This window comes from Protopterus annectens, chromosome 12.part0, assembly GCF_019279795.1.
Source record: "Protopterus annectens isolate FY-2018-M chromosome 12.part0, PAN1.0, whole genome shotgun sequence".
In the NCBI taxonomy this organism is placed as follows: domain Eukaryota; kingdom Metazoa; phylum Chordata; order Ceratodontiformes; family Protopteridae; genus Protopterus; species Protopterus annectens.
In genome coordinates, this window is record NC_056746.1 from 1,196,392,113 (window position 1) to 1,196,405,456 (window position 13,344).

Sequence of the window (13,344 nt, forward strand, 5' to 3'; positions counted from 1 at the left end):
TATATGGGTAGATTCAGCTATGAGTTTTTATAATCATATCAACCAATTGGTTTATGATAGATCTAGAACTATAGGTTGCATAAAAATATTTATAAAGTCTAGGAAATCAAAAATAATGAAGTCATTGTTTGTTACATTAGGCCCAAACTTCCATATGGAATAACAATATGGAAAAATGATAAGAAAACAAGCATAAGTAAACTGGAAAGAGTACAGCGGAAATATACCAAGAGCATCCATGGATGTGAAAATTTAAGTTATTAAGAAAGAGTAAAATATCTGAACTTGTACAGTGTCTCTTACAGATATCTAAGAGGAGATCTTATTCAAGTATATAGGGCATGTAGAGACAACTACCTCTGGGAATGTTTGGGGTTATCAAAAAATACAGGGGAATCGGACAACATATGTAGAAGATTCTATATGAATGAAGTTTACTAATTGTTTCTCTGACAGAGTAGCTGATGCTTGGAACAGACTATCAAATTGCATTAAAGCAGGTACTAGTTTAGATATTTTTAAGAACAGCCTGGACATTTATTACGGGAACAAGTGTTTTGGTATATTGGTGAGCTAGAAGAACATTAATGCCTATGCTTGAATTCTATGTATGTATGTAATCGGTGCTCATGTCAGGCAGACAAGAATGTATTTATAGGAAATGATGAACTGTATACATATGGGACTCTTTACCCTCTGCTAATTCTATACATACACATATACACACACACACACACACACATCTATGTGTGTGTCTATATATATATATATATATATATATATATATATATATATGTGTGTGTGCATGTATGTATGTGTGTGTATGTATGTATGTATGTATATCTTTATATGGGTCTACTACTGATTGTCAAAAACACACATTCTCAACAACCAGAAGATCGAACCCATTTAAGCAATAGTGCACTAAATCGAAGGTGTACTTTTGCAATAGCCAGTTTTCCAAAGCACATTACAGTGGGGATAAGGAAATATATCCTTTTCCTCACTGTAGTGTGATCTCGGAGTTAGTATATTTAATAAGTATATTTAATAAGGAGGATGGGGGGAGCAGGGGGGCTTGCACCCCTGCAAAATAATGTTTAAAGGAGTTTATTTATTTTTTTTCCAGTTTGGAGAACTGGCTTTGGCGAAAGTGCACTTTCGATGTACTGCACTTTCGCTTTAATGGGTCTTGATGTTTCTTGTTCGATATTGTGAAATTTTGATCAAGAAACATAGACCTATATATATATATATATATATATATATATATATATATATATATATATATATATCTATAAAATATATGGTTCCCCTTCACAAGATTGAATATATGAATACTCGAAATGCATAAGCCCGAGCCCAAACTCTCGAGTATTCATATACTCGAAATTGTGATAGGGGAACAAAATAAAAGAAAAAAAAACACTTTTTTCTAACGTTTTTGTGGGGGGGGGGGTTGTTCCCCCTGCACCCCCCACACCCCCCTTCTTAAATATACCAACTCTGAGATCGCACTACAGCAAAGGAGATGGAAATGTACCTTTACGCGCTATATGCATAAGCGCGCAATAGGACACTTTCTATTCCTCTGCTGAAGTGCGGCCATGAAACCTACATATTAAGGAAGCAACAGTACAGGGGGACCCAGCCCCCTACAAAAAGTTAAGTAAAACTCTTAATCTAATTTTTTACACTTTCCACTCACAATTTCGAGTTACTGAAACTCGATTTTGAACTCTATCTTATGAGTTTCGAGCTTTCAGTAATTCGATCTTGTGAAGGGGCACCATATATATATATATATATATATATATATATATATATATATATATATATATATATATATATATATATATACACTCGTGTGTGAGTGTTTGTGACATGGTATAAATTTGAGATGTGCATCATTGGCATCAAATATATGGTATGTTAAGGGGTGCAATCTCTTGTTACTGTAAGTCATGCAATTCACACTAGTGGTTGGACTTGAGAATATATAGTAAATGAATACTGCTGCTTTGGGAGATGGCCAACACCTGCCCACACAAAGGCCTAAACAACATTTCCTACATGGACAAACTCAAAGCCTTGTTACTAGACTTTGTATCCTGCAGACTGCTATATGGTGACCCTGTGTGTTCTACAAGGTGTCTTTCAAGCCAATAGTGATGGAGTTACTACACATCAGCAAGTAAAATGGCATCAGAAACACTTTGTCTAGGGATCTAATCCTCTTCTGCAGCATCAATCATAACTGTTTGTTGGGACAGGTATATCTCACAGAGGGTACTGCTGCTGTGAACCAGACTTCCCATCCATACAAAACAAAGCTCATCTATGTATATATTTAAGTGCAACTTAGATCTGTGGATGGGAGGCAGAAAATTTACCCCAGGATTGGCCCCTGTACTACTAATGGACAGACTGCAAAGCTCATCTATGTATATATTTAGGTGCAACTTAGATCTGTGGATGGGAGGCAGAAAATTTACCCCAGGATTGGCCCCTGTACTACTAATGGACAGACTGTTCCTAATGCTTTATCTGATGCATGGGTTCCCCACAAGTAATCTATTGTATAATCCCAGTTATTCTCATTATGGTTAATATATAAAATTATCGACCATGGGATGGGTAAGGCCAGTCTGTAACTAAATGGGACAGGTTATTTTGAGCACAAAAAGGGATTTTAGCTAGGCTTAAAATTGCCTACAGGGACAGCTAGCCTAGCACTTACCTATGAATATACATTACACTGTACTTCTGCAAATCGGAGTTATTATTCCTGGCACCACCGGCTTTAATTTACAATTTTTTGAGCTCACTGCTTTCCAGTCTAGTCTTACTTGAAACTTGTTAAAAATTATGTTTCACACAAATGCACACACACAATATTTTTCACTTATTCTAGAGGTAAACACCATTTTCTCCAGTGTATGAAAACACTGCCTTTAGCAAAACTACTGACAAAACCAGAGCATAAATACTGTTTAACCTGTAAAGTAAGCTAACACGTGAATGGCATAAATCATTTAAGCAGTAATACATTGAAAGGAGGATGCACACAGTTATTTGTATACTTACATACTATTTAAACTGAGAAATCACCAGCTGTAAGCACTGAGAATTTAATGTTTTTGCTTGGAGTAAAGAAAATAAAGCCTTTCATATGAAGAGTAAATGCTCAAACAGGAGCATTTTTTTTTCTTTTTCCCACGCTTAAGGGCACTTGAAGTGTGTGAGTGTGAGTGTGTTCATACCGGCAGTTACTGCTGAGGTTATTTTCTGTCCTACCCTTTTTTCCCCTGCCTCCCTCTGCTGTGTTCATTGACATACGTCCAAAGGGTAGTTCCATCTGTGAACTACTCCACTCCTTTCCTCAGATAGCAATGATGCTCATTGATAAATGCCCTCCCCCACCTACCCTTTTTTCCCCTGCCTCCCTCTGCTGTGTTCATTGACATACATCCAAAGGGTAGTTCCCTCTGTGAACCACTCCACTCCTTTCCTCAGATAGCAATGATGCTCATTGATAAATGCCCTCCCCCATTATGGGCAGACCCACCCATCCCTGTTAGCATCTCAGATGCCCGAGCTTCTAATTGAACCCAGGTCACCTTGGCCATAGTTAGGCCTTTACCCCTCTACTCTATGACACTGGTTATAAATAGAAATATTCTTGTGCAAGGAATTCAAAATAAAAGTTTTGAATAGATGACAAGCATGCACATATGACCAGCTAAAACTGCACCTTAACAACTTTTAGCTGTAGATATGCTGTGTCCTGAGTGTCTGTAGCTTCCAAGAGCAAGTCTATATTCCGTGCATTTCCTTTCCGAAAAGAAAGGACTTAAATTATTTAAGCATGTTAACCTTTTCACATTCTCACATAAACAAGGGGAATGGAATATTTACATTATTTTATCTGTTATAAGCTAGTGTGGTTGTAGATAATTTTTATGAAGTAGTGTTGGCCAATCATTGATATTCTTATATTATTGTCATATTTGTTTGGAAAGTGCTTACATAAAGTCCTGCATCTACATGTAAAATGTGTGCCCATATGCCTCTAGAACTTTTGGGTTCCTTCAATTCTGTGCCAGTCCTCTACAACAGATTTCTACATTTCTCAGCTGCCAAGTAACCTGTAATTAAATTTTAAGTGTTTTTTTTTATATATATTAGAGTAGAGGTAAATGCTACCCGCCTGAGCATCAACAGTACAGGCCCTCCTAAGATCAGCTAGATAGGCAGAGTAGGGGAAGTTGCAGTATATGTGGGGATCAAACCCTGGTCTAATGCCAACATGACATGGTAATGTTTCCACTGTCTGAGGGTAATGTACTTCCATTCTTGTATGTATACTGATAGCTACTGCTGGACACTTATGAACAAGCGCCTGAAGCTACAAAGTTGAACTGTGAAAACTAGGTAGGTGGCAGATCTGTGAACAAGGAAACAGTTTATCTAACCTTTGGTAAATGCCATCTTGTGTTTGGTGTGAAGCAAATTGTATGAAACAGCTGTCTTATTACTGCTCTCAATGTTAGATTTTCTTTAATTAGTATCTTACTGGCTGCCTAATAACACTCTATTCTTTCTTCTAGATGCTGGTTTTTATATTGCCCATGAAGGAAATAAGATAACCGACAATGAATGTCGCTGCACGGACACACACCACTGCTCTGGTGCAGCCTGTGAAACATGCATACCAAATACTTTATGTTCAGCAGGACTAAAGGTCAAAACAAAATGTAAGATTTTAACTACTGCCTGCTAGAAATTGTCCTTATGTTTTGTGTACCTTAAGTCCCCATTCCTGTGTTTTCTACCTAGAGGTACAGCACAGTAAACTCCCCGCAGCTTAAATGAAAATAACATTTTGCCTTTGTATCCGCTCATTATGTTTTTCACTTAATAAAAATGCTGTGCATCACGAGAGGCATGCATTTTATCTGCCTCATATTTAGTGACTTTTAACCATTAATTTAAGATATAATCTGGAAATCATAATTGTTTTTGCATTTTAAATATGTACAAGTTATTAGTTTCTTACTAGAATGCGTGTACATAAGCAGTCCAGAAGTGTTACATTAAGGCTACTGACTACAATATGGATAGCAGAGAACAGTTTTCCTGTTCTCTTAATATAACAATATCATATTCCCTTTAAGCCCACAGCTAAAAGAAGAGACTGCCTTCTGGCATGTAGGTAGCAGTCACCACATATACAGCAGTCTTTAAGCTGTTCTAGACAATCTTTATTGGAGGCACAAAACTTGCGTATAGCTAATAAAGTGCATAAGTACATGTCCTGGCCAAATTTCCCCTAGCAGTATAAATACCACCTTGGGTCTACCCTGAAAAGAGGGTATTACCCTAGTAGGACTAACGCACGAATGAATGAATAAATAAATTAAAGAAAGAAAGGGAGGTGTCTTTCTATCCAGTGCAAAAGCCCAAGTCTTGAATTAGGTTCTCCAAAAAGCAGCAGCATATAGACTCGTTGGGCCAGCTCTGTGGTGTAATATAAACCCTTAACCCAAAACGTCTGTTAATAATTTGAAATGTCACATACTGTACTTTAGTATGTATGCAGTAGTACAGTAAAACTGGGCAGATCTACTGGATGAAAACAGTTTATCAATGTTCTGAAACTTATTACGTGATGCTTTGTGGGTGAGAGCATGTAGAGTGTGTGACTATAAATGTGGCAGTTTGTGGGTGAGAGCATGTAGTGTGTGAATATAAATGTGGCACTTTCTGGGTTAAAGCAAGTAGTGTGTGAATATAAATGTGGCACTTTCTGGGTGAGAGCATGTAGTGTGTGACTATAAATGTGGCACTTTCTGGGTGACAGCATGTAGTGTGTGAATATAAATGTGGCAGGGTCCTTATGAATGGATGGAGGAAGGGATAAGTATGCTACAATATTTGTGATACAGGTATTGAAACAGGGTTAGACAAAATAAATATGAGAGGCAATATTTCTTTAAGTTATGGCAACAGTATCTAAACCAAGAAACTTGCTAAAATGTACTTTTGGTGTGCTTCAGTAAGAAAACATGTTTAATATATTTAGACAGGTTGGTGACATTAAGTGTAGAAAACTGAGAATACTTAGTCCATAAAACTCAAGAATTCTGCACTGTAAGGACAGAGCATTAAATAAAGACTGAGCGAACACAGTTCGAAAAACTCAAATGCAGAAAGTGTCACAACGAGCTGCACATGTAGTCACTTTAATCACAAAAGTACATATTAGTTAACCATGACAAATGGTCTCATTAAAATTTGCAAGAAAAAATGGATTGTTATCAAAGACAAATGTCACTTTCTGCTCCTTTTTTCCTCTCTAAAGAGTGAAAGAATAAAGGTAAATTTTAATAGAAGGAAAGATTTTAGCATTTACCAAATCAACTGGGTCTGACACTAGAAATTTAGCTACTGTAATTGCTGCCATAAGGTGGACAACAAGGATTATGATAATACATTGATGCAGTAATATATATATTAGGTGCAGAAATAAATGTGGCTTGTAAAACATAAATGAATTCTTTCTATAATGCTTGATCACATTTTTATCTTATAGAATTGGACTCCTAAATGTGACATTCATCTAAGCCTCAAAATAAACCGATGGAGTCGGGGTATACTCAGGATATTTGGAATTGTACACTGACTTCCTGAATGTAGCCCTCAACTTCCCAAGTTTAGCCCACCCTTTCACCTTTCATCAGACAGTGTGTGCTTTTGATACACAATGTCTCTTCATTACGGCAAAAAAAAATAAAAAAATGCAATCACATTATATGGAAGAGCTGTCCAACAAAAACATAACTTAAAACAAATTATCGTGAAATTGCCAGCTATAATAGTCTGTTCTGAGTGAAAAACATTTGTCTTAGATCTTCATTAATAATGAATTTTAAATGTTTCAGTTTACAAGACTAACATTTTGGCTAAACGTAAAAAAAAAAAAAAAGCAAACAGTTATGTTAAAGCTGTTCGAAACCTTAGTAGAAAAACTAGTGATAGCATTTTCATGCAGTTTACCCTGAAGTCAAAATTCAGAGCTGAGTTGTGACTGTTTTGTGAATTATTGCAAACTCAGCACAGTATATGGTCATTAGAGTAAATGGTCTGCAGATCCATGGGCATGTTCTACTTCCATATCAAAGCCATTCTTAAAAAGTATGATCATTTATAAATCACTACATGAAGGGGACATCATTTTACATGCAGTCTAACTCCAAAATCACACTTGTCTTTGAATAAACTGTTAGTACACTTATATTAAGTTCAGAAAGATACAGACATAAATATCATTCTGAATTGCTAAGTCTAGTATTAGTTTAGCCAGTAATATATTTACATTCCTACTAAATCTTTTCCTTAAATGTCTTTGTCAAGCACATACGAGCAAAGTACTGTACCTATCAATGACATAGCACCAGTGGAGATCACTGTGACTTCAATTTACTTGCTTACTCCTCCATATTAAAGTAGAGTTGACCCTGAGTTGCATGCTTTTATCATTTTTAATATCCTTCTGAAGACTGTCAGTGGTTTGTGATGCTAGTACCTTAAGCAAAAGACCTGCCATTGTAGCCCCATTCTGTGCCAAAAGCTTTTGCTCTGCTGACTTCTGTGACAGCAGGCATAGCCTCTACCTTTGATACTGAATACCCAACCATGAAGCTGGAATGAGCATCCCAAGAAATATACAATTAAAGAGCCCTTTCTTTTGTGACTATTTTGAAACTAACTAGAAGCCACTAGTAATCAGTTAGGTATGTCATGACTCATTCAGCAAGTCTACTCTGAAATGGAGACTTTCCAAGGCAGGCTTTCCTGACCTATAAAAATCTTTGCCTAGCTGATACTGGAAGACAGAGTAAAATCAAGTTTGAAATCAAGTTTTTATTTACAGCATAAAGCATTGTGTGTCAAGACTGTTAGCCAAACTGTTATGAGATGTGGAAGCATTCAGGGGTGTACAAACCTGTCAAATTACAAAAGTAAGGTTAAAGGCATTTGGGTCTATCACCATTTCGAATGGTGAAAACTCCGAAAGCTGTTTAATCAAACTCAACAATTCGAAATATTTAAACAGCGAACTCATGGAACACAGATTCTTTTTTTTTTTTTTTTTTTTTTTCCCCCAGGGAAAAAAATTGGTGGGCCGGCTTTGGGGCTTTGCTGTTTCCTCCACTGTGGTGTGATCTCAGAGTTGGTATATTTACGTAGGGGGTGTGTGGGGGGCACAGCCTCGCATGTTGGGGAATGAGGGGGCAAAGGCCCCCTCCTCTTTTGTTTGAGTTTAAAGTTGCTAATTTTTTTTTTTTTTCACGGAGCAGCAATTTTTTTTTCCCTAGGAAAAAATTGGTGTTCCGTGAGTTTGCTGTTTACGGATTTTGAACTGTTGAGTTCAATTAAACAGCATTCGGAGTTTTCACTATTCAAAATGGTGATATAGACCCAAGGCATTTATACCATAACCTAAGGTACAACCAGTGACTATCTGCTTACTTATATTGTACGTTAAAAAATTACACAGACACAAACATCTATATATCTAGATCTATATATCTATCTATTTACAAGTATATGGGATCCCTGAAAAAGGATGTAAACCTTAAAAAAAAAGTCAACCTAAAATAGTTGACAAAAGTAATATCAGCAGCATTATCTGCATATTTTGAGATAAAATATTAGAGCACGCAATTAAAAAATAAGTTCTTTTCATTTGGAGTACTTGGGTTTTGATGTTGTTGTGCAAGATCTGTATAATGTTAGGTTTGGGGAATATGCCCTTCCCCTGGTTTTGTGCAGATTGTATTAATTAGTAAGGGGTGTGAGGGTAGAGTGGGCCTTGTCCCCCTTCAAAAGTGTTATTCATGGCTATTGCTAGACATTTCCTCCTATTTTCCTGGTCACGTCTTGCTTTTATTTTGGGCAAGTTGTTCTCCTTTTTAAAAGAAACATTTTGATAAACTTGTAATCTGTTGATAAATTGTCTTTACAGCTTTGTGGTCAGTAGTAGCTTATAAAAAAACTGTAGTGAATTCTTCTTTTAGCTTAAGTAATGTGTATAAAAATCAATTCCATAAGACAGATACGCATTATGTGCCCAGAGAAAATAATAACATGGTGCAATAACCCTTCCCAGTAGCAACTATCCTTTTGCAGGATTTCATTTGTGGATATGTCTTGAAAAATGCAGTGATATGTGCATTACTTCAAATGAAAGCTAATTAAAAAATAATTAAGAATAATGTATAACATTCTACCTAAACCTTGACGCATACGATAAGATCTTTTGCTATTAATTTTACTGAGCCCCTCTATATTTTCTGTTTCTTTACATTTAGCTGATGGTATTAAAGATACAGAGTGTGAAACTTGTCCAGAAGGAAGCTTTTCTAATGGGTCTTCAAATGAGGTTTGCACACCATGGACCAGGTATGGTATTAGTTTATTATTCTGATCAGATTTTTTTTTTTTAATTTTTTTTTCAGTCTAACATGAAATCAGGCTGCATGTAAAGCTGTTCTTGAAAGAGAAATTGTTAAAGTAGAGTTGCTGCAAACTATTTTATGACCAAGGTTTTTATCCTTTTTTTTTACTATGACATTATAAGTCATTGTAAGAGAAGTAGCCATTTACCTCTCGCCACAATAACCCTACCATAGAAAGTCGACTTAGAGCTAGCGCTATCTCAAGTGCCACTAATAACAGTGGCCTATACAGGAAGAATGTAAAACATCTGATTATTTGAAATCTTATTTGGTGTGACTTTACTAGGAGTGACAGAGCCCCACTGAATTGAAAAACATGAGTGCAAGAGGTCTAGTAATCTCACTGTTGCTGAAGTCTCAGATTCGTGCAGGATAGTTGACAATTAATCCCTCAAAGCACAAGTATACTAATAAAGTGGGCAGGTATAAACTACACACACAAAGTCCCCCAGATTACAGTCGCGGACATGCGTGCATGCTTACACACTCATGGACACCCCCCCCCCCCCCCCACACACACATGCACACAAAGTCTCCCAGATCACACACACCACTTACCCTACCTAGAAAGTGCTGTACCTATTTATGTAACATGTTGTTTTTTGAGAAATATTCTTCTTTCATTTTATGACCTGGTACTTCTCATTTCAGAGAGAATGATCCCTAATAGGGCCAGTTATGTGTTGGAAAAGCTACTGCCATTTGAATCAGTAGAATCTCCTCCCCTCAAATGGTTTCCCATTTGAAAGGGGATGTGCTCCAACTTCCATTATGGAATGCCTTATGCCTGTAACCCCACCTGCCCTCCCATGATTTGTGGATTAAGTTGATCCCTGATGTCACTCAACAATAGATGATTTCTTCTCCTGACTTCCATTACCATGCATACTATCACAGTCCATCTGTAATGCATCATCTGCTATAATCTTCTTGCCTTCACGGACCACCTTCTTCAGTCTTCCTCATGTCCGATCGAGTCAGCTGGGAGACCTTCTTTTCTTGTCTTCACTTGCTGCTCTGATTCTCAGCTATAGTAACCTTTTTATAACCTCATAGTGACTCTGCTAGCACCTGCTCTCATTTTTGTTCTAGAGCTCTGCTTTTATGATCTGCAGAATCTTGCACCTTCCATTTGATACGACCCCCACCCTTCATACTGTGCTTTCTGTGAACATCTGATAATGTTTTCTGTAATTTTGTCATGTTTGCTGTTTGGTACATTTGCTGACATCTTTTCCGTGGATTCCTATTGTACTTCTTTTTCACACTGCAGTGTTTGTGTCAACTCTGCTCTTGTACATCTATCTATTGTTGCCGCTTTGACTGCTTGATTTTTAATTATTTCTGATTATGCCCTACTGAGACTCCTCTATAGGCAGGTAATTGTATAGAATATAAATTTTGTGAGAAGAACGAAGCAAAACAAAGATCAGCATCTCTGAAAATACTTTTCTTATTTGTGTGACTTCAATAATAAATGTGGAACCTAAAAGTACTGGCAGCATTAATGCTAATGACAATGACAACCTGAGTAAAAGAGGGTCCGTCATTCAGAGGGGGTGTAATTGGTGTTTTCCAGGATCTTTTTATATGTAACAGCCAAGCTGCCATTTCTGTCAGTTTTAACCATTCGGATAACTGCTCAGTGAAGAGCAATTGGATGACAGTGACGCAGGACCTGGTGTCACACACAACATAATCTTAAGTATGTGCATGTTTACACTATCATTATTTGTTCTGTAAGGGAAACAGAATACCCTTGATAAAAAAGTTAGATAGCGATTTAATATTTAGCAGACTCGATATCAATGATGTTGCTACTTTTGGTTTGCCATCATGTTCCCGCAGCTCAAGGGCTCACTCAGCTATTGGTTAATCTAAGAAGATAAGAGAAATGTCTTGCTTGGAAGATGTCTGGGCCAAGCTTATTAGCATGAAGAAATGCCAAGATAGAACTTATACAAACAAATTAAAATAATGGACCTGACTTACAGAAAAACAATATTTATACTGCAGCTGCTGCACAAAGAGTTGTTGCTAAACTTATCAGATCACATTTTGCAATAACATTGTTACCAGTGATGTTCAAAGTTCTGTCTGTTTTCTTTTGCTGTACACTAGATGGAAGATAACATATTTTTCATATTTTCATATTGGTTAAATGTGTATTTTTGTCACTTGTTTGTTAATTATACTTTATAATGTCAATATTATGAACTTTCCCTTACATATTACTGTTCTTTTGTAGATGTGAAGATATCGGTCAGACACAGGAGATGCCAGGATCTCCTACAAATGATACAGTCTGTGTCCTGAGTAAGTACTCAGATAACCATGGTCAGTTCCTTTCAAATAACTACTTTTGATTAGTTATCATATTTTGTACGGTACCTATGTCGTTGTAGAAACATTGAGACTTAATGTAAATAAAATGCATTGACAGCTGTCTCAGTGCCAACAATACTGACAGCAAACAAATTCAAGTTCAGAGTTAGCATGCATTTTTTCATGTATGAACTGTTTAGATTTCGATCTTAGGAAAAATATGTTCTCCAATTGAATGAATATAGTGCTCATGCTAAAAAGCATTTTAGATAAATGTTGGAAGTATTTGTATCATATCCATCAGTGTGTGAGGAAGAATGTAACCTGATTCTGAATTCAGTATCTATTGAGATTATAAGGGTAAAAAGAAAAAAAAAAACATTTAATGAAGTGCTACTGTCTCACTATATTAATTCATTTGGAATAGTTATCTAGATGAAATGTGATGCATGCTATACAGAACAGGACATGGACTAACAAAGCCTATCTGGTATCTGTCAGCTGCTATAAAAACACAAAATAATATCAAAGCAGTAAATTTATAATATAAAGGTTACTTGTTAGATTGTGGCTAATTGGTTGTAACTAATAACAATGTTGTGATTATAGGTCATTCACTTCCTATGTACAACATTTTAAAAAAGTTATCTAATTGATTTTATCATTTTCAAGAACTTTTCATAGATATAGTTTTCATACATATGTATTACTCTGTGTAAGATTCACTGCCAAAATGTCACTGACATTTTTACTGAGGATTCTGAAAACTGGCAATATTTTTCACTACTTCATTTCTAAGTGAATGGGACTGTGATCTGTCAAAACAGACAAGGGTATTGTAATCTCATAAGCTGTAGTATTTTGGAAAGAAGTAGCTTGGCGAGAAACCAAGATCATATCCGTAGGTCTTCTCCCATGAAGACATCCATCATTAATACAAACTTAGGATTACTAATAAGTAGTTGTTGTGGTACATGGTGGTTTGGGCTGTGTATAAGTTCATGATGAGATAAATGTATGTGTTATCAGTTTTTGCTCATAGTGGCCCTTTAAGTAAAAGTTGTGCTTTCCCGATTTACAATCTGACAGAGGTCTCAGAAATATGACAGTGTAATAAACCACTTTTGCTATCAGAACTTTTTGGATAGACAAAGATCTTGGAAAGAAATGACATAGTAGCTAATATCTGGAAAATCACTGTGAGCCTTTCTTTTAGAATAAACTGATTTTGGAAATTAAAATTAAAGAATTAAGGATTCATCCTAAGCCATTTATTAACAATCCCTGGAAAAAAGTCTTATCATTGATTGACACTTTACAATAACTGAACAGATACACTCTGATAACTGGATTGTTATACCTATAAAGTAATTGTATATATTGAGCTCTATTATAGTGTCAGACTGATGTAAATAGTGTACATAGTTGTTAAGATGTTATATACAAATACTATGGAATTATTCAACTGGATTTGAAAAGTAAAAAAAACTGAGGA

At 36.1% G+C, this 13,344-nt stretch overlaps 1 protein-coding gene across 1 annotated transcript in view; it reads left to right on the forward strand.

Moving 5' to 3' along the window:
* Positions 1 to 13,344, forward strand: part of CD40 (CD40 molecule) — a 170,497-nt gene that overhangs the window by 112,059 nt on the left and 45,094 nt on the right. The window contains exons 4-6 of the mRNA XM_044090248.1: positions 4,611 to 4,757; positions 9,378 to 9,468; positions 11,773 to 11,840. Coding sequence (XP_043946183.1) covers positions 4,611 to 4,757; positions 9,378 to 9,468; positions 11,773 to 11,840 — 306 coding nt within the window. The remainder of the gene's footprint in view (positions 1 to 4,610; positions 4,758 to 9,377; positions 9,469 to 11,772; positions 11,841 to 13,344) is intronic.